Genomic DNA, 21,962 nt, shown 5'->3' on the forward strand with positions numbered 1-21,962 from the left:
TTCTTCTTTTCTTCAGAAATTTACCCCTGTAATGTTTTTCAAGTGATACATGAAATCAAATTGGTTGTTGGAGGACATGTTTTGCTATTATAAAAATCATATGAATAGCGTGAGATTATTTTGTATTTATAAATCCAAGATTTTAGAAACGAGTAACAAAAACAGGTGTAAAGTATTTTCAAAGAAACATTTTTCAGCTGCAGGTTTTTCAAAGGTTGTGCTTTTTCTGTAGGTTTCGAGACTAAATCTAAACCCTAGATATGTTTTCTGATCACTTTAATGGATTTGCTGCGTAGCGTCTGTATCTAATTGCATTGTTGGTATGCCAGGCACTATTTTTAACTGCTTGCCGAGTAGGATGCCTGTCTGAACAGGCAGGTAAGAAAAAGATCACATCTGTGTTAGCTCATACGTTGCAGGCCTGCAGACACAGATGCTTGGATGTGTCCTTAGTTACCTATTAAGAAAATCTGACTTTCTTGTTCTACTGATGTATTTCCAGTTTTACTGTATTTCAGTATAAATATCCAATCTATGTATTGTTTTACATAAGTGCTTGAAAATCCTTTTTCAAGCTCTAAACTGGGGAAAGAAGACAACTCCAAATAAGAAAAATGCTGTTTAGCTACTGAGCAACCTTTCTTATAGGTTTTAGGCTCTGGTATCACACTAAGTGGGTTTAAGTATTTTGGTACATACACATGGACCCATTGCCAAAATATTGTTCTTAGGCCAGCGCTGTTTCAAGCTAGGGAAACCATCTTGGAAAGACAGCAGGCTTTTCCAGTATGAGAAATACTCTTCTCTTTTTTTGGGGTGGTGCAATTTCTCCACCCCTGCATGTAGAATGACCCCTAACTGTGGAACTCATGCTGCAAGTGTTCATTCCCTGTTAAGTTGGAAGAGGCTTGCTTTAAGTTCTATTCTAAACATTTGTTGGTTGTGGGTTTTGGTGTGTTTTTTTTTTTTTTTGGTCATGGTCTGTTTTCTCTTTACTGAACGTATTTTGAGAGGAGAAGGATATTGAAGTTATGGAGATGAAGAGAGGGTGGATTTCTTTTCTGAACAGCCAATGTCAGGTCGCTAAATAGATTCAGAAGGATGCCTTGTCATCTCCAGAGGAATTTCATTTGTCCCAAAAGATGCAACGTGGTAGTCTTAAAATCTTGCATTAGGGACTTGATTGTTTTTAACAGCCTTTTCTGTTTCTTTGAAATCTGACTGGCTTGGTAATTCAGATAAAGAAAATCATTAAAAATTGAATTGCCTGTGGTAAGGTATGGAGTTCAACTATCCGTTGTTCTTTGTTAGAAATGCGCAAGAAACGTGATCTAGTGAAAGCCTTAAAATTGCCTCTGCATACAAGAATCTGTGCTGATGTCATATGTAGTCTTAACTTTCTGATGGGAAAGCAATGATTTCTTTAACCTGTTAATGCATGTGACCCATTATCAGCACTTCATGCCTTCTTGTTAGAACATCTCCTATTTACTTTATTATCGACATTCTTAAAGAAACCTCTGCCCTCTCATTCTCACTTCTGGGATCTATTAGTCTTAAGTTCTACCATGAAAGGTTTGTCCATCTTCTATAACACAGGATGTTTATATTCTGTGCCAGTGTTCTCATGGCACAGTTACAACTTGAACTTAGTATCTCCTCTTCACTACAGAGAAGTATCTAGGACCAGCTTTATGATCGATCAATGTGAGTTTATCCAAGCAAAAATGTAGGGTAATGAGATGCAGTTTTGTAGGCATGAAATTATTACCAGTGACAAGGGTTTCCCAGTAAAACTAGGAGAAGTAATGGATCTGATTTCTTTTAATTTTCTTTTGAGGAGTGAGAAAGTTCATGGGAAAGAATGGCAAAAATAATCTTAGCAAATAATAAAAAACTGTTGCAGTGTCTGTATCTGGAGATGGCAGCAAGAGCGAGGCTGTCAACTTGCAAAGTTCTCTAGCTTTGTGCTGTATTTATCATGTCTCTTTGCGGTATACTGCAGTATTGAAATGCAAAGACATCTTCTCCTATAGTTAGAAGACTTTAACAAGGCTTGAAGCAAGATCTAAGTGTATTGCCAAGTATCCTCTTAAGGTTTGACAGCTGTTCTATAAAAACTTCTTAGTGGCTTTATGCTTCCCTTATTTTTTTAAGAAAGATGATTTTTTTTTCTCCTCCCTGAGGCTTTCTCCACTGACGAGAGATTGCATCAAAAATTTAATGCTGCAGAGGGTTGGAAAGCATTTGTTACAGGCTAACTCTGTGCTGCCTGGGAATTCTTAGGTATCTGTTGAGGTTTGCAACCTGTTAACCAGTGCATTCCCTCTGCGATACAGGAAGACGAAGATCCTAACAAAGGCGATCAAAGTCGGTCAATTGATCCAGGTGAAGATAACGTCACAGAACAAACCAACCACATCATTATTCCAAGCTATGCATCTTGGTTTGACTACAACTGGTAAGGAAGTAATTTGGTACTGGGGATGTAGAGTTTTGGAGGTGGTTTCTCATAAGTCATGATAAGAGCAGAAAGATTTAACTTCGTTTTGGGTCTAATTCCCGTGTATGGGTACGTCTTTCCCACCCATAAATTTTCCTGAGATGACTTCTGTCAGTTTTGGGGAACTGGGAGTGAGGAAGGGGATTTCAGAGAGCACAGATATTCAGTCTATCGAATCAGCATTTTTTGTTTTGTTTTGCATTGATTTTTCATGGGAGAATGAATTCCTTTTTCCTTCCCTACTTTCCTAATACTTGCATGAGGATAAGTCCTCAATTGTGCAGGGGGGTCAGTTGTTGCATTTTGGGATCCTCTTCGGAGTCACAGGTTTGTGACTGTATACGACCACTTAACTTGCTAGGGTAACGCTGATTTTCTCTGTATACTGAAAGTTCTGTGGTGTGGGAATGAAAGGAATTAAAGTCTCTCTACAAGTTAAAACTCTTAGGTAGGTTTTTGCTTGTTTTTAATAAAAAGTTACTGTGGAAACAGGATAAGGACTAGCTGTCTGGGAAGGCTGTTACTTGAGCATGCATTCCTTCGTAGCTCTAGGAGTTCAGGCAGTGTTTGGAGTGGAACCTGAAGAGAAACACTAGGACGCTTGAGTACAAGGGTTTGGTTCAATTTTCAGCTCTGGCAAACTTTATTCCATAGAATCAGTTGCTTGGATGATGTCTGTGCCAGCAGCTTGAGTTGACCTAAACCCTCTTAAATAGAACCATCCATTTTCTCAGTCCCCTTGCTCTCCATTGAGATGGTCCTGAAAGCAGAAAAAACAAGGAACACAGCCTGAGTTTGTAGGTGCTGCAGTTGCTTTTGAGCAGAGAAGCTTGAGGTGTACGTACAGATCTGTCACGTGTCGAGTGAAACGCTGCGTAGCTTGAGCTAATTGAGGGGTACTTTAACCCGAGGTAGGTACGTCTGTAGTCTGTGCTCAGTTCCCTTTTGTCAAATGAAGGTACAGTAATACTTCCCTACTGGGAAAATTATGTCAAGGGTAACATTTTGTCATGAGCTGACTCTTCTGTTATTGTACAGGTGCCCTCAGGGAGCAGTTGGTTAAAACCTCCTTAGGGGTGTTATTTGTAGTAGCAGTAGCTGTGAGGGTGTTCCCGAGAGCTAAAGCAGCCTGTGAAGCACAGCTGAGAGACTAATGCAGTATTTCTAAAGAAACAGAATGAACTTCTCACTGCCTCACATGTCTCTGTGCTGACCTTACAAAAGGCAACCTCAAAACATCTCTGTGACAGGAAGAGTAGGTCTCCATAAGGCAGCAGGATGTGAAAAAAGCTTTGATTTTTGGATTTTGGTGCCCCAGAAACAATCTGCACATTAAGCTGATTCGGCTGTGAGGCTGAAATAACAGCACAACTGTGGGACTGACATTTTGGTGTCCCTGAGCACTTCTTTCATCCGGAGAAAGGTTTCTGTAGTCCTGGGGATGTAGAGAGCATATACTTAGTGCTGTGCAGCCTCAGACTTCAGGTGTAACTGCCGTTGCGGTGCCAAAAGATGCTTCTTGTCTCATGTAAATATATAAACTGCTGTCTGCAGCCCTCCCAAACTGCAAATGTTTCTTTGTGTCCAGTTGCAACAAATTTGAAGCAAGCTGAGGAATAATTCTAATGTGCCTCTATTAAAATGTATTATAAACTGCTGTTTCAGAATAGTCATTACTAAAATTAATTTTCTAGTAAACAGAGAAACTTCTTGATGCTCAATTCATTTTCAGTGTAATCTTTTATGCTATGGGTGACTTCCTTGCAAGAACCAAATAATTTGCTTGCTACTAAGATCTGAACAGTTTATCAGTTAATCTTTCTCTTCAAGTTAATGCTGCAGAAATGACAAGAATGAACAGTGTCTGTATTGAAGGACAACTGCATGTTAGGCTAAAAATTGAAAAGATGAGATCATATATTAAATAAAATTATACTTCCTTTAAAAGTAACTACTCCTAAAGGACGATTTGTTTTCCAGATTTTAACTCGAATGAAGTATGTGCTGTTGTATGAAGTTACTCTCATAAGTTATTTTAACAAGTCCTGCATCTTTGATACTTTATAAAATAAAGGTTTTCTGAATCTTGATGCTCTTTCCTCCTTTAGTAGTAGGTGGATTAAATTTCACATCCCTTATAGAATTTGGATATTTTTTTTTTTTAAGTGGAGTAATCGAGGTCCATGTGGACTGGCTGTTTACTCACATTGTAATTTTGCTTTGCAGTCAAGACCTTCTTACATATTAACCTATGCCATGGATTACACAAAATGTTCTTGTTAATTATTTGTTGGTAGAGCTCCCCAGGTGCGGTGACCCTTCAGGACCCAATTTCCTTGCTTATGTTAAAAATAAATCAATCCTATCTTTTATTTAGGGAATATGAGAGTAAGTTGATGAGAAGTCGATTTTGTAAATAGGACAGTAAAAACTTACATTGGCAGGCTGGTAGTACATGCAGAATGGAAAATTCTACTAAAGAGTATTTACACTTTACCTGAAACAGCTGCACAAGGGAAAATACTTATGTATCTGTCAAGTAACTAGAGCTGAATTAGCTGTAATCTGTACATTAGTTACTCTTACATGCTGCATAGCACCTTAGGTATCAATAGTTTTGCTGTTCCATGGTCAGTTTTATCTCCATGTTTCTTCTTGGAGTCCAGAGGGGAGGAATTATTTTTAAGAAGGTGTTAAGTTGCTCCAAATAGCCACAGTTAGGATTTTATTTTCCTAATTGACCAGGGAGGTGCTGGCAGTGCTCTTGAAGCCAGTCTTCTGCCTGATTTGTAAGCAATAGTAATTATGTAGACCAGTTTTGGAGTTGGGTTCAAAGTATGCACTTACACTCCCATCTTATAAGTGTATACCATGAAAGCTTGGTTTAGTTGGGGAATTTTTGGTTTCTTGGGTGAACGTTAACAGTCATTAGGCTAGAGAACGGAAAGACGCCTCTTTTGGAAGGCAGAACTTGTGAATGTGCAGATGGAAACGGGCTGCTGCTCGGATTTCTCTTCAGAGTTTGTTTATGGCAGCACTGGGTACGTAGTTTTGCTTCAAATCAGTGACTGAATGTTGTGATGCCTTTTTAATACAGCTTTGCGTATTTAATGAAAATGTTTAATTCACAGGCTCATGCTAGAATACTCGGGTTTCTAAAAAGTAGTTCTTTCTGTAAATGGGCTCTCAAGATGGTCATTTGAAGGTGTGTAGGGTACTCTGTAAGATTATTTAGGATTTGGCACTTGAATTGTGTGTTTTTGTTACAGTATTCATGTGATCGAGCGTCGTGCTCTTCCTGAATTCTTCAACGGAAAAAACAAGTCCAAGACTCCAGAAATGTAAGTAAAATGTGAATATAGGTGTGTGAGAGTTCCGCGAGACAGAGGAGGCTTTAGTGTCACAGATCCTTCAGTCACTTCCTCCTGTGCGTGTGTTAAGCAGATATTGTCTTGTCAGTGCATAAAAGAAGGGAAGAGCACCTGTACAGCTACTACGTGTAGTTTGAGAACGACTATGCATTACTGTGGTAGCAGAAGTAAAACTTTAATTATCAATGCAGTAATTATTAATGGTTAGCCAGGAACAAAATTAATCCAACTAGTTTTGCAAAAGTAATATTGGAACAAACCCTTGGACTTTTTTTTTGTGGCGCAGGACATACCTTCCAGAGACATCTTGAAAGAAATAAAATCATGATACTGTAGAACCTTAATGATCCTCCTATTTTTCTTGCTCTCCTTTCATGACATGCTGTATTTTTGCAACTTGAGAGTTTTGTGTTTAAGCACTGATGACAAGGTTTATTATAGGATGCTGTGTCAGACTGTGGAATGGATTTTCTGCAGTTATCTGTGTTGATTTCATGGTTCCCTGAGCAGGTGATGGGTAATTCTGAAAGAACAGGTGAAGGTTGGAAAGTGAATATTAGGTAGTCTGATTAAAATCAGACAGCTGGAGGTGTGCAGTGCAAGAAGAAAAGCATTTGTTTATAGCTGTTCCAAACCCTCTAGTGACTTTTTAATTCTGATCATGCCTCTTAAATGTAGGTGGAGCTCTCTGGGTTGAATTTAGATCCAGTTTGACCTATCTCATTGCTTTGGGGGGGTCTGGTATCTGCAGCAGAACTTAAGTGTTCTTAATTTGAAATTTTACAAACACCATGTTTGTATATAGCTTTCAAGAAATTTTAAAATGAATCACAATTGAATGCTGTCCTGAAATGTTGCAGGTCTTTCCATACATCAAATTATTAATTTCTGCTCTGATTTAGTAATGAGAGAAGATAAGCTGGTGATTTTACATCAATTGCTTATTTTGGGAATCTACTGCAAATCTTGTTAGGTGCATTAGTAAAAGTACATCTCCCTTCCTTGAGAATTTTCTGTTATAACAGTAAACGGAGTTATTCAGAGCAGTCCTGAAAGGTGATTGATTAAAGGGAGATAGTCAACGTAAGGCTTTTGAACAATGTACTCCTTTTTCTTAAAACGATAATCCTAAAACCTGAGAGTTCACAAAAAATCACAATGGACACGACTGTATGCTTGATGACTTGGACAATGGAACCAGGCTAATTGTGTTCACTTTATCATGGTAGCAAATCTCGGTTCAGCTGCAAAGCAGCTTTTGGGGATTTAAAAACCATTTTCTTGTGAACTGTGAAATGAAGTATTTGAGGGGTCTTCTCAGTATGTTGTTGTAACCTGTGCAAAACTGTGCGTTTTTCTACATAGCAATTCTCCAAATTGTTTTTTTCCTTAGCGCAAATAATAGCATTAATATCATCCTGTGTTGGTCTAACAGGTAAACAAAGCAGACTTCAGAAAATGTTCTTGTACTTGAATCTCTTCTCAGGCATGGCTGGTATTTTGCAAGGATTTTGATCTGATTTTGAGGTAGAAAAGATAAATTAACCTTTTCAGACTGGGAGACCTCTAACAGTAGCTGCCAAATGCCCAGAGGAGGTCACGGAGAGGATGGAGCCAGGCCTGTTCCTGTGGCAGCAGAAAAAATAAATGAAACTGAAACCCAGCAAGTTGGAGGTTGATACCAAGGGAACTTCTTGAACTCTGAGGGAGATGAAGCAATGGGATAGGGGCCTGGGGAAGTTGTGCAATGTTCTGCCTTGAACATTTCCTGGCTGTACAAGGCCCTAATTAACCCAGTCTGGATTCAGTGTTGAGTAGCAGGTTGGCCTAGAGACCTTCTGAGGTCTCTTGTACCCTGACTGATTTTGAGTCTCTGCTCTTTGCTTCCAACTTCTCTATGTTTGAGTTGCAGAGGTAACTCTACCTGCATCATAGCAGTTCCAGAATGTATTTGACACTAACTCTGCTCTGTAAGTTTTACTATTCAATGTATTTTTTCTTCTTTGGGGCCTTTTAGTGCTTCATGTTTCAGGCTGCAAACAGGCAGAGTTGTGAAAACACCTTTCAAGGGTTCTCAGTCTAGTTCCTCAAGTTACAGATTTGGATAGTTCGTGGATAATTTTCCAGTAGCTGCAGCCAAAACCATGGTAATGGGTACTAGTTTGAGGCCCCAGTAAGTGAGGACACACAATAACTGCTTGTTCCTCCTGGGCTGTTCGTTTATCTGGAGAAAGCTTGGGGACAAACGTGAAGAAACATTGCCCCCTCCAATTTTGGTTATAGGGTGGTAGCTGGATCTTGAAATGTATATTTGCCACTGATGTGGTTATCGCATGGAACCCCATGCTTCCTTTTCAGTTTGCAACAAAACACTGGGTGTGCTGGCACTTGTCCATGAACCACTGCTGGTTACCTCCCTCCGAGGGAAGCAAATGAGGGACACCCTTCACCCAGTCCTGGTGTTATCCTGGGGGTGTATTTCTGTCCCCATGTAGGGATTGGAGGAGTAGCAGTGGTCTTGGCATCGTGATTTGGTCTTAATAAAATAAACGTCCTTCTGCATGGAAATGTCTTGCCTACAGCTCAGTTCTCAGGCCAAACAAAATACCGTGTCCCAAGAGCTCACTCAGGTTCCTTCATGTGACAGTAGGGCCTGGGGCCTGCTTTCTGTCTGGAAGGGATTTTAACTAAATACGAGTTGACTTTTCTTCCTTGCTGTTGACAAGTTATAGCCTATGGGTCGTGTCACTCTTGCAAACAGATTCCCTTCAGGACAAACTTCAGGGATATTTCTGTCTTAGGCTTTTTTTCCCGGCCTAGTAATGTGACCTTATCATTAAGGTATTAAACTTGTTTCTGCAGCCAGGAGCACTTTAAGGTAGCCTTTCTCCAAGCAGGTGGCAACCCAGTTCTCTCCAGGAACATTCAGAAATCTTCCTGAATATTCCCTTATCGAAGAAGCTCCCTTTTGCTTCTCGCCTACCACAACAACATTCAACACCTGGTCCCATAGTGGTTTTCCAGCAAGTTCTATATATAACTTCAGAATTGAGGATGTGGGATTTTGGCAGGAATAGGTCCTTGCAGCATCTGTCTGCTTATGGCTTGCCTGTGAAAGACACTGGTGCTCATTCTCTGCATGATTTATGTTCTCGAATGTTGAGTGCTGGCTGCTTTTTACACTGCATTTAAGACATCCCCATGCTGAATTTTTAATAGGGGGAGTTAGAAATTGTCTGTTTATTATACACTTTTTTTGAACAAATCTTAGGAAACTTGCCTGTGTCTGTTGGCAGATTTGGTTTTGATCAATCTAAAGAACAGGGCTAGCAGTAACTTTATGGTAGTTTTTGTTCTGAACAACTTGTATTAGGAAGCATTAGTATGTTTCAGAAACTTACTGAAAAAGACCGAGCAGTAATGTGTACAGGGCAGGAAGTGGGCTGAACCCCAAAACTTGCTTACTTGGACCATTGTGCACTAACCTATGGGAGTAGTTTCTGCTTCAGCTATTCCCAGCTCAGTGCATGGGGAGTGCTGTGCTGGCTTCTGGATGCTTTCCTTCTGCTTTTCAGAGATTTTGTCTTCTCCATTTGGTTCTCTAACCTTTTCCTTGTTATTTCAATGTATAAAAAGTCTTCATATAGAAACAGTAGAGTTCCATCCAGCGTACAACTTTGGTTTTTCTGTGCAGCTTTTTTCCTTCCAGGCACGCAGAGAGGACTGACTAGGATTATTTACCCTGTTTCTCTGCTAGGACCAGGCCCTGTTAATTTTTTCTGCAGCTTGCAATCTGTTGAGCAAATACTCGGTTAGTGGCCAAGTTACAGCTGTAGTCAGAGTGCTTTGGAGTGGGGCAAGAAGGATGACCTGTATTTGGCCTGTTTCCACCAAGGATGCAGTGTCTGTCTTCTCGAAACTTCAAACCTAAACGGAGTGGGTATATGACCAACTGTATATCCCTGATCTTTGCAAGTATTGTATGTTTGTAATAGAGCAGAAGCAAAGGTGTAAAAGAAGGTGTTTGCTTTCCTCTTCATGATATTAGTGCTGGAAGAGCAGATACATCAAGGAGTTAACCCATCTTTAACCTTCTGACATGCCTGGTTCTAGACTTAATACTACTGCTTTTGGTTGCAATGCTTTCAAAGTACTTGACAATTAGTAGGTAACAATTTGAGTTGTTTAATTTGGAGTTTTACAACTTTGTGCAATTGAGATTTAAGTATGCTTCGTGTTACGAATCCAATTACTGAGAAAATCCAGAATGAAATATCTGGAAGAGATGGATGGACTGTATTCAGTACATGAAACATAAATTCTGCTTGCATATTTTGATACTGATTTCACCTTACTACATTTCATCAATAAAAACTAGCTGGAGGTGTTTGCTTGTCAGTCAAAACACACTTTTTAGAAGGTGAATCCTAAAATATGTATACTAAGCTTTGTTAGACAGCAGTGTACAATATGAAATACGTACCAATTGTCTTTCAGATACCTCGCTTACCGCAACTTCATGATTGACACCTATCGCTTAAACCCTCAGGAGTACTTGACCAGCACTGCCTGCAGAAGGAATCTGACTGGAGATGTGTGTGCTGTTATGAGGTAAAAAGCCAATCAAACAAAAAAACAACCATAGGTCTTTCAGCCATTGCTTTCACTTTAACAAAAAGAAATGGAAATGGAAGTGCTCCAGCGTGACAGGAAAGGCGTGGGCAATAGCCATTGTGCTGCCAATTAGCAGACAGTTCCTTGTTTTATGGTAACCAGACTACGTTATACTATCCTTTATAATATTTTGTGTGCTCCAAGCCTACAACGTTTGGATCTTAACTTGTAATATTTAGGTTCTGCTGTTTAGTACAGTGTGTGGAGTTCTTTTCAGAATTCCTGGTTTGCGGTTAAATTTTGTTGGTTTTATGTGTTTCACCAGTCTTAAGCTGTGAGGTGCAGCAGAGTCCTAGAGTCTGGAACTTGCTAAAAGCAGACCCAGTGAAGAATGGGTGCAGATAGATTAGGGAAGCAAACCAAGGGATGTGCAACCCTCACGTGGATATTACATCTGCAGAGGGCTCCATGCATGCAGCCTTGTCTTTGCTTTGCCTTTGTCTTTAATAATTTCCTGTTACCCAGAACCAAACCATCATGTTTTGTTTTAGCTAACACACTGAAGTGATACTGTCGAGTCTGCACAAAGCTCATATGTAACATGTATTGGTCATTGTGATTAGTGGAGGATTTTAGGAGATTATGGACCAGTTTGATCCTAAACCAAAGCTGCTTCCTTTGCTGCCTCCTTTCTACATAACCAAAATGGCTTTGCTTGTTAAGATCTTAATTTGTCCTGTCGTCTCATAGAGTACATGCTTTTCTGGAGCAGTGGGGTCTCATCAACTACCAGGTGGATCCAGAAAGCCGTCCCATGGCAATGGGCCCTCCTCCTACTCCTCACTTCAACGTGCTCGCTGATACGCCCTCTGGCCTGATGCCTCTCCACATCCGCACTCCCCAGGTGAGCCCCACGCATGGCACGAACTGTGTTTGCCTTAGATGTGAGAAGTTTGTAGCTCCAGCCCGTGTCTTGGAATGTCTTAATAGAATAACGTATGCATGTTTTGCTGAAATGTTCCCCATCTAGGTTTGGGGCTTCAAGTAGTCAGATTCTCCAAAGTCAAGCCTGATAGTGTTGTGTAAGTGATATTATATAAAGACATCTCTATAGGTTACGTTCAGCTTTTTTGTTCATTTTGTGTTCTGAAAACCGTGAATAACTTTCACTTCCTGACCCTCCGACCTGTCTTCTGTTATGTTTGTTTGCAGGTTCCAGCTGCTCAGCAGATGCTGAGTTTTCCTGAGAAAAACAAAGAGAAACCTACTGATCTACAGAACTTCGGGCTTCGCACAGATATTTACTCAAAAAAGACTTTAGCAAAGGCAAGTCTGTTCTGTTTTTTTTTCCCCTGTGGCTTCTATTAAGCATTCTTCCTTAATTGTGCTCCACTAGATGACAGTGAAATGCCTTATGTTACTATTATATTTCTGTTTTAGATTTCTTTATTTCATTATTTCTGTTTTAGATTTCATGTTAGCATGCCTCACTCACAGTTGTATCGGATACCAAGTCATGTACCTACCCCAAGCTAGTCAATACCGTTAGTCTCCAGACACTGAATTCATGTTATGTTTTTTGGATGTTTTATTTGAATTCTTCAGAGTCAACAAACTATCAAATAATTCAATACAGCAATTGAAATCTTTCAGCAGCATCTTTAACTATCCTTTTTTCCAAGTCTGAGCAAGGTTTTCCAGACTGAGAGCTAGAAAGCCACTTAATTACAAAAGGTGTCACAAAACTATTGCAGGGGGCTTTTTAGCACTGTCATTGCAACATAGTGTATAACTAGTTAAGTTTTGAGTTGCCATTGCAGTGATATTGCAGATTCCATAACCTGTTGACTTTAACTCCTGCTCGTGTCTGATACCTGCGTGGGTACTTGATAGTGCTTGAAGCTACTGCAGGAATATGAGCTTACTACTTTAGTGTAGCCTTCAGTCTGGAAGGTCTGCAGTGTTCTGCTGATTACTGCCTCTCTTGGGCTGGCATCAGGCTAATTCTGTGTAAACGGTTTCTGTAAGTACAATGATTATTGCGCTAAGAGATCACAAGACAACTATATTAAATTGGAGGGAGAAAAAAACACACCACCACACAATGTTTTTAGAGATCAGCATTTTTTATAGAGCCTGATTCCATATCACATTTCATGGAGTGACATACTCTTTTCGTTTAGAGAGAGATTCTTACCAAGTTCATAAACCTTTCAGTGATTGACTTTGGTTCTGTTTGCAAGCATCTGTAATAAACTGGAGCAGACTTATTTGCAGAAGCTGATTTCCCTTTTTGCTTTGCATGTTTGTGGCAACTGTACTTTTGGCCATTGATACCAGCCTCCTTGAGAACTGACCAGTAGCTCAATAGCTCACTTTGATTAGTATTTCCTGTGTGCTAATGATATTTTTGAAATGCTTGTTGAGATAGATTTACGTGCCCCTTTTCCTTCTGGTGTGGTTTTACACAGAGACATCCAATCTAGATAATTTTGTTCTATAAGCAGTTGACAACATGATTTTGTCTTTATTTGATGCCTATCGATGAGGGTTACTGTAATAGTGGAAGAGTAAGTTTTCACCAAGAGTTTTGTAGCTTCTAGGAGATCTGAGAAGTTAACCTCAGGGTGCAAATTTGGGAGAAGTAATGGCTGGAGCAAGTGATTGCTAAAGATGCAGATTATCTTGCTACTACTACTGCTGTCTTTTCAGATAGCTCATCTCATTATCTGTTAAGATATTTTTTCTCTTTACAGAGTTAGTGGTTTTAGATAGATGAATTGTATGTGTTGTCTTTTTCTTTTGTTTCTGGACCAGCATGTGCTTCACACTTTCCAGTCTGCCTTGGAAGTATACCAGAGGTTTGAGAGGTGCTGAAGTTTGGTTGACATAAGCCCTACTCTGTTGCAAAATGTGCCCTTTGAGCTGACAGTGGTCCAGTTGTACCAGAATCAAGTAATTCCATCTCCCTGACTGACAGCAGCATCCATCTTCTGTGCAGTAGCTGATGAGGGGCAGTTAGATATCGTGCTCTGTTAGCTGCTGCTGTTCTTTGGTGTGAATTGCAGAATGTTCTGTGTAAACCACTCTGTTCTTGACTTAAGTTCACTGGCCAAAATCAAGCTGACTGGAATGCCATCTACTTCCCTGAGGGTTTTTATTATATGGAAAATCATCTTTTCAACTGGCTGTATTTGCATGCAAGGATAGGTGGGAGCCAGGAGAAAAGGGTACCAAGCCGGCACACACACGCACCCCAAACCTCCCCAAAACCTGCGGTAATGCCCTGCCCGGCATGTTTCAGCTATGTTAGGTAAATTTGTGAACTTGTGTATTAGATAATTAGGCATTGGTGAACTGTAGAAGGAATGTTGTAAGAGGTAGGTGCTTTAGATATTGAGTGGATCAAATAACAAAAGATTCTTAAAAGATTCTTCCCCTTACGTTCTGTTTTTTTTTTTTTTTTTTCTGTCTTCTGTAGAGTAAAGGTGCAAGTGCTGGAAGAGAATGGACGGAACAAGAGACGTTGCTGCTATTAGAAGTAAGTTCATGAGGGGGAAGGAATTTCTACATAACTGGAGGAGGAGTGTGGTTGAGTATCTGCGTGTACAAGGCTCCTGGTCTGTCTCTTCTGAACTGATGATAAACGGTTACAGCTCTCCCTCGAAACTCTCTCTCTTTATTTGACCATCACTGCTACAAGAATGCTACTACTAAAAAGAGATGGCAGTAACATCTGTGTTCTCAAGGGACTTCATGAACTTTAAGGTTCAGTTCTATTGAACTTGTATCTGCAACCCAGAAATTAGGCGTTTGGGAATGAGTGCATAAACTCAAGAAGAGATCTTGCAGTGCAGAGAGATCTTTTCAAGAATTACACGAGATAACTGGAGTCACGTTGGTACTGTAAAAAATAGGTCAAAGAGCTGTTGGCACACTAGATCGGGTTTTTGTTTCCAGACTGCTTAGTCTGAAGCTGTTGAATACGATAATTCTCAGGTCTCTTGGATTTCCTACCTAGGATGAAAACCATCACACGGGGTGTACTGCATAAGTACATTCTGGTCTTTCCTACTGGTGTCAGGGCAATGTGGGTTTTTCATAGCACTTTGTAAGGAGACTCTAGGTGGCCTGAAATAATTAATGTGCTGCCATTTCCTGTAAAAAGAAATATATATATATATTTTTTTCTACTGAGCTTTCTATTACAGGAATATTTTCTTGGAGTAGACATTGGGTGGGATTTTTTTCTTCCTTTTATAGAATACAGTTTTGTTACAATTCAGGGTTTTTGTGAAAATTCCATTTTGGGATGCTTTTTGTTGTTTTTTTTTTTTTAACTTACAGATAGCTTAAACTGAGATTGCTCTGGCTTTTTTTGTCATTAATAAGCCCCTTGAAAAGTTAAGAAATTTTATATGGCAAAGTTTGGATAATGGGTATTAACAGTGCTGAACAATACTAAACTTTTGTGTGGCTTCTTTTCTGAACTAGACAAAGTGCCTCAGCAGCAGCATACTTTGATTTAGCCTTCACAGATCCAGAAGCGTGTTCATCAAATAGCCAAAACAGTTTTTTTCATGTCAGACTGCACACTGTTTAGCCCACATTTTTGTGTCAGCATGTGGAAAAATTTTGCTTACAGGGTGAAAACAGATAAGATATTGTTCATGGCGTTCTTGTATGGAGCAAACTTAGGAGTAGTATCTGGATATGCTGTCTTTGCTTGCTATTATTAATATTTAAGATCCATTCTTTTGCGTGTCTGTAACTTATGATCATACATAGCAAGTAGTAGCCTAATTAAATAATCCAGATGGCGTATTCATTTTTCTTTTTTTTAAAAAAAAAACAACTAAGTCTTGAGATTGCAAATGTATTTAATGTGAGTTTAAATTAATAATGTTCTTCGTTCTTCGTGGATTTATCCTATGAATAAATCAGTGAAGAGAGTACATCAGTTCAAGCATAAGTAATTCAGTTATAACAAGGCAGCCCAGTCCAATTAAATCCTCAGGGTAGCTTTGGGCAAATATATATGCAGTGGAGTTCCAAAGAATAAATCGTATCTAAAATAATTATTGTCCTTCCTCCCGTTGACTGAGTGAATAGGGGACGCGGGGGAATCTCGTTTCCCTCCCAGAACCATCTTCGCTGCCACACTGCTGCTCTGCGTCTCCGTGGAGTTAAAGGCACTTTCAGCTATTTATAGTAAGGACAACTGTCGGGAGAGCTAGTTTGTATAGCAGAAAAATAGGTAATGAAGGAGAAAGAGAGAAAAAAATCCTGCATGGCCGTGAAAAGCGAAACTTAATGTAATATGCCAGTGTGACTAACAATGGGTAGACAAAGACGCACAACTTGAGATGGAATTAGGGAAAGTGAAATTAATGTTGAACAACAAATAAATGCTTCCCCATGAGTATGACCTAGTGAACTGAGGAGTTTGATTTCTTTAAGCACTGGGGCAAGATCAGAAGGAGGTGAAGGAGGTCAGGCGAACGGTTTATAAGCAGTTAGGGACCATTGATCGCTGCGGTATTGAGCAGGCTGTCCAACGTGGCTTGTCCTTTGTTCGTTCCCAAGCCACAGTATTCTTTCTGTGGAGCTGTTAAAACCCCTCTCTTTGTCTAGTTTGTGGTCTGCAACAGTTCCTGTATTGTTCTTTCCATCCAGCTAGGCTCTGCTGGAGCACAGCCTTCCCTCCTTCCTGTACTGCTGCCTGCCCATTTAATCTTACCCCCCGTGTTTTGGGGCAGGAGTGGGGAACCAGCGGCCTTCTGCAGGTATACTGGGGTTGGCTCCCTCCTCCCCACCCAATTTAAGTAACGAGGTTTTTGAGAGAAATACAAGACTTCAGGAAGGTAAAGCTTAAACCACTTCCAGGTCACTTTTTCCCAAGCTGGCTTTCAACATCCACGATGTGCCCAAGTGCATAAGTTAAAAAGCAAGTTGACTTCAATGCTAACTCCACACAATTTGAAATGCAAATGGGATCTGTAACTCAAGGAAACAGGTGTTTACTGTTCATGTGCAGCCTCTAGTATTAAATATTTTCAGAAGACTTCTGGTGGGCCTTTGTTTATGTTTGCAGATTTGTTTTTCATGATTCGTTTGTTTAACTTAATAGGTCTAGAAATCAAATTGGTTTTTACTTTTTCCTAGGTGACTTGACCATTAATCATGTCAATAATCTAAAAGTTATTTAGGATACTTAAACTCTAATTTTATGCTATCCAAATGCTTAAGTATAACTAAGGTAATTTTCAACAACAACAAAATCTTCTGAAGGATAATATTGATTAGGATACCACTTTTTATGGTACTAATTTATTAGTTTTTTTTGAAAACTAATGCAGAATCATCAGTATCTCATGTTCATTAAATTGTTTAATTGAAGCTTGGCTGAAGTAACTTCGGAAGTGACTGGAATTAAGAATTACAAATCTTTGACTTAATCTGGATGGTCCTTAATTCATCAGGTGTCTTACCTGCATAATAACAATTTCTTAACTTGAATACTTGCTAAGAGTTGGACTGGGTAGTAGTTCCTAAAAAGCTGATCTCTTTTCACTTCATGATACAGAATATATTTTCCTTTCTTCCTTGGTGTAGTGTTTTGATGCTCTTTTGTCTTCATAACACATGTTGGAGGTAAAAAATGGACTTCATCGTCACATATAGTACAAGTGAAATAAATACTGTTCCTACCCCAAAGAGCTTGGTGATTTAAGATATTAATGAGGGAACACGAGAATGCTGTCATGTGGAGTACTTAAGAATTAAAAGAATTTGGTGAGGCTTTGGAGGATAAGCAGACTATTTCTCTGTAAAGTTTTACATATGAATACAAAACGGGGAAATGCAAACCGTTCAAATCTTACTCTTCAATCCAAAATCTTCTGACAGTTCTCTTTGGTAGAGTAACAGCGTAAAACTTGTGTAATGCTCTCTGTAGCTTAAGTTTAACTCGTGTGCCAGCGAGATGTGTGTTCTTCTGCGGAAGAATTTCGCTACCAAAAATTTAGGATTCAAACAGTTGTTTGATTCTGTTGTTGTTGCATCACCAAAATAACTAGTATCAAAAGTCTTTTTGTATAAAGCAGTTGTGTTTTTTTTTTTTGTTTGTGTTGTTTTTCAAATTAGCTAATGTCTATACCACAATCTTCATCTTTTACAGGCTCTGGAGATGTACAAAGATGACTGGAACAAAGTCTCGGAGCACGTGGGGAGCCGCACCCAAGATGAGTGCATTCTCCACTTCCTGAGGCTTCCTATCGAAGACCCGTATTTGGAGAACTCCGATGCGTCTCTCGGCCCGCTGGCTTACCAGCCCGTTCCTTTCAGCCAATCTGGCAATCCAGTGATGAGTACCGTTGCTTTTCTGGCATCGGTGGTGGATCCTCGGGTGGCATCAGCTGCAGCAAAGGCTGCATTAGGTAGGAGTTTGCCCCAGCAGTTTTTTTCACCTTGTCTGTACAAGATTCTGCTCTGTCAGCCTGCTCTTAGAATCAGCTGTTTCTAGAGTTTATTGAGGATTGATAATAAGTTCTACGGGTCTGCTAATACCCAGGTTTGTGTTCTGTTGTTACTGTACCTGCCAGTTTACAGACAAGCTAGAATAACTCCTAAAAGCCACTGAATATCTGAAGAGGGCTTACATCCCCTCTTCTACACACATTGAGTAGTAATAGCTTGCAAGCCCTGCCCTGTAGTTGGTGTTACTGTGACAACTTCTTAGTTTAGTTCTTTAAAAATGCACAATGCTAAACCTCAGGTTTTCCTGGTTTTGCTTGTGTTGAAAATATAAGCCACAGTTCCATCCCCTAAGAAACTCAATGGAATAGTTCCTTCTGGTTTTTCTTTATTTTTGCGTGTAAAAATAATTTTAATGACCGGAAGGAGAATCTCTTCTACCTGATTTGAGAGAGAAAATTACCTAATGTGAAAAGAGGGAACTTATATTTGAGAATGCATTTTGTCACAAGATTTACCTGCGTGCTTCTTTGAGAAAATTGTAACTTACAAATTGCAGTAAAACACATGCAATATGACACACCTGTAATTTTAACAGAGGAGTTTTCTCGAGTCAGAGAGGAAGTGCCGCTGGAGCTAGTCGAAGCTCATGTAAAGAAAGTACAGGAAGCAGCACGAGCCTCTGGGAAGGTGGATCCAACGTATGGACTGGAGAGCAGTTGCATTGCCGGAACAGGTCCAGATGAGCCGGAGAAAATCGGTAGGTTGTCTGTCGGTTCTGCATTTTGCAGAAATATCTGCAAATCGGATTTTGGCAGGCACTTTCTTCTGACTCGTAATAAACCTTAAGTTCGCCTCCAACGGGAGATGGGAATGGTGGTAAGGAGCGTGTGTGACAGGCCATTCCACTTCAGCTCTCTGCGGATTATTAACTCTTGACAATGAATTAATGGACTTAGGGCCAGCTTTAGTTTCAGCCTTTTGTTTTCCTGCTGCTGGCTAAGTGAAAATGCCATTGCTTGGGATGTATACAAGTCGAATGCGCAAAAAGACCAAAGTGGAAGATTTCATACCAGTTCCACGAGCATGAGAGCAGTTGAATGATGATGTCTTTCTAGCATAATAGTTATGGTAGAGCAAACAGAGGTTTATTGGCTCTTTGTGCTCCAGCTGAGCCTATAATGTTCTGTCACACCTTTTGGCAACTAGTTTTAGTGTAAGTATTGCGCTGGGTACGCTGCTAACTGGTGGTAGCAGAAGAGCAGCTTTTTATTAAGAGGTGAATGGTACATGGTGGTTCCTGGCTCTGGCTGTCGTACGTTACACTGCGTACTAACAAGCTCTTGTTTTGGAGCTCAGATTCAGAGGAACTATTTTCTATGGTATTCTGCAGATTCTCTGATATAAAGTCTGTTATCTGCAACTTTGACAGTTGCAAATTTATTACTACGGTGAGTAAAAGTGTATCTTACTGCAACTCCCTATAAAGCTTTGTGCAACCCCATTCCGTCTCTGTTTTGGCTCTTCTACAGCAGTGAAATGAGTGCAGAGGGGGACATTCAGCTACATACCTGCTCACTTTCTCAAAGACTTTGATCCTCCTGCGTTTGGTACTGATCTACCAGTTTGTCAGTACATCTTAATTTTTCTCTCCGTCGTTGTTGGCTGCTGTTTTCTTCAGCTTGCCACAAGCTGTTTTGGAGAGTTTAGTGACTGCATATTTAAATGCCACTGTAGCTTTGGATAAAACTGAATGGAATGTGATCTGGGTTGACTGGGAGGTTTGATTTGGGCTGTGCTCGTGTGTCTCCTACTTGACCTGCTGTCACCCTGTGTAGAGGCACGAGCAAGGTGCGTGCTGTATGGTGGGACCGTGAGGGACCAGTTCCAGTTCTGTTCGGTTACCCACTGCTAGCCGTACAGCTGAAGATGCAGGACTACTAGTTATGGTACTTAGCATCCAAAGTAGAACTACACTTGTAAATAAGATTTAAAAGTAGTGTTTAACTCATTAAGGTGTTTCTTAAATGTAAAAAAAAAAAATAATAACAGGCCACTCGCTCCTTCTCATCTTTTTTTAGTCCTACGCTCAGTGGGACAGACCTGATGTCAGGCAGCTCGGTGCTTTGGAAAGAGATGGAGGACATGTTGGAAAGGAAACACTGGCATCTGGAGTATCTGCAGTGCTCTGCACAAAACTGTCAAAAAGCATCAAAGCTCTGTTGAAAGTTCAAGGGGGTTGGTTTTATTTTCAAGTCTACTATGAAACAAATCTAGGTGTTACTCTGCGACTTGGTTTAATGTGATGACTACTTTAAAAGTAAACTTAGCTTAGGCTAATACATACATATTTTTTTTCTGCCGTGGCTCTGTTCAACTCTTCCCTATTTTCTGAGTACAGGTTTCACTGTAGTATGCACATTAAGGACCTCTGTATCATGTATGCTTCTTTAAGACTTAATTCTTAATCCTGCAGCACAGTTGTGGAAGTTTATCATCGACATCGTTAGTGATACTGCTAGTGTGTCAGCCCTTTCTGTAGGAGAATTTGTACACAAGTTGCAAATAGAAATTTTGAAGTGCTTGTCACTTAATATGGGGAGCTGGAGAGCAGATGACCATAACGCGATTATTTCTGAATGAGCTGTGTGGTGAGCTCTATAATAATACTGTCCTGTTATAGCTAATGCGATTTGTATTGGGCTGTGACTAATGGAATAAATTAGGACAACAGCAGATGGTTCTCCCTGGGGGAGCTGCTCAGCAAGAGTGAACTGGGTCACTCTGCAATCTGCAGCGCCTTCCACCTCCAAAACAGCTCTGCACTGGAGGGTGTAGGGGAATCCATGGCTTGCACGTGCAGAGGTGTGTTGGATGTTGAAGTGCAGCGTTGTGGTGCATAACCGCTGAAACGGAGCCGTTTGGCATGACTAGACCCGAGGTATTGTATCTACACGTCGCCAGAGAACTAAAAATATCTGTGGAGGGTTCCATACTGTAATTAAAGCTCATCAGTTGGTATATTTTAGAAATAAAATTATACCATAGCTCTGCAATCTTTTGAAAGCCCTTAATATTGGCGAACTGTGGGCAGCGTGGAATGTGAAAGGGGGAAATGGGACTGGAAGAGATTCCTGGAGCTTACATTGGTATCCAAGAATCTCATTCTTGTCCTCATTGTTAAAATTTCTAAAGGCTGATGATGATTCCTTTAAAATTAATATTGTAAAGCTTCGGTAGAATTAAGAATGGACTCAAGTGGTTCAGATTCTCTATAAGCATGACGGGTACTGTCTTTTAGTTTCCAAGATGCTACCGCAGCTGTAGGCTATAGAATGCGATGGAGAAGATGCCCTGCGTTTGTTTTACTGAGTGAATTGAGGAGAGCAAACAAAGGAGCCTGTTCTTCAGGCCAGGGATTAAGCCCCAGAGAAGGGGAATATTTAGTGCACCTGCAGTGCGTAGTATCCCTCTTAGGTCTTCACTGAGTGTGTGTGCTTTCTTAATAACTTTCCAAAGGTGATTAACTCCATTGCCTGCATGTATGTGCATTGAATTAGGCACAGGGGAGTCTCTGAAGTGCCTGTGTTGGAGGCAGTTACTCGTGGATTTTAGGTCTTACTCAAGTATTTCACTGGAAACATTTCCATTGGCACAAGTGCGTGGAGGCCTCCAGGTGTAGCTCATCTGTGACAGCAGACACTGGGGGGATGGTGGCTGATTTAGGGGCTCCACCACAACTGTAAGCAACTTAAACAGATAATTAAATTTAACTCTTTATGGACATGATGTAATGCTCTCAAATACTACATATAGCAGAAAACATGCAGAAGAAGCTATTTTACTTCATTTTTGGCAGGTTGATTTCTCGTGTGGTCCCTAGGGTGTGCTTTCACTCTGAAATAACGCAAACATTACTAAGATAGACAGCGAACAGTTCGTTCATTTTGTGTATGTGCAGGTGCCTGTAAGCTAGCTCCGTGCCGTTGGAGGACGGA

General features: G+C 40.2%; 1 protein-coding gene across 3 annotated transcripts in view; it reads left to right on the forward strand.

The window, feature by feature from the left end:
* The window catches only part of SMARCC1 (SWI/SNF related, matrix associated, actin dependent regulator of chromatin subfamily c member 1), an 81,477-nt gene that overhangs the window by 26,863 nt on the left and 32,652 nt on the right, over positions 1 to 21,962 (forward strand). For all 3 annotated transcript variants that reach the window (XM_035317734.1, XM_035317735.1, XM_035317736.1), the window contains 8 exons: positions 2,340 to 2,461; positions 5,773 to 5,844; positions 10,372 to 10,485; positions 11,239 to 11,392; positions 11,701 to 11,814; positions 13,970 to 14,029; positions 17,669 to 17,927; positions 18,563 to 18,724. In XM_035317734.1, coding sequence (XP_035173625.1) covers positions 2,340 to 2,461; positions 5,773 to 5,844; positions 10,372 to 10,485; positions 11,239 to 11,392; positions 11,701 to 11,814; positions 13,970 to 14,029; positions 17,669 to 17,927; positions 18,563 to 18,724 — 1,057 coding nt within the window. The remainder of the gene's footprint in view (positions 1 to 2,339; positions 2,462 to 5,772; positions 5,845 to 10,371; positions 10,486 to 11,238; positions 11,393 to 11,700; positions 11,815 to 13,969; positions 14,030 to 17,668; positions 17,928 to 18,562; positions 18,725 to 21,962) is intronic.

This window comes from Oxyura jamaicensis, chromosome 2, assembly GCF_011077185.1.
Source record: "Oxyura jamaicensis isolate SHBP4307 breed ruddy duck chromosome 2, BPBGC_Ojam_1.0, whole genome shotgun sequence".
NCBI lineage: Eukaryota > Metazoa > Chordata > Aves > Anseriformes > Anatidae > Oxyura > Oxyura jamaicensis.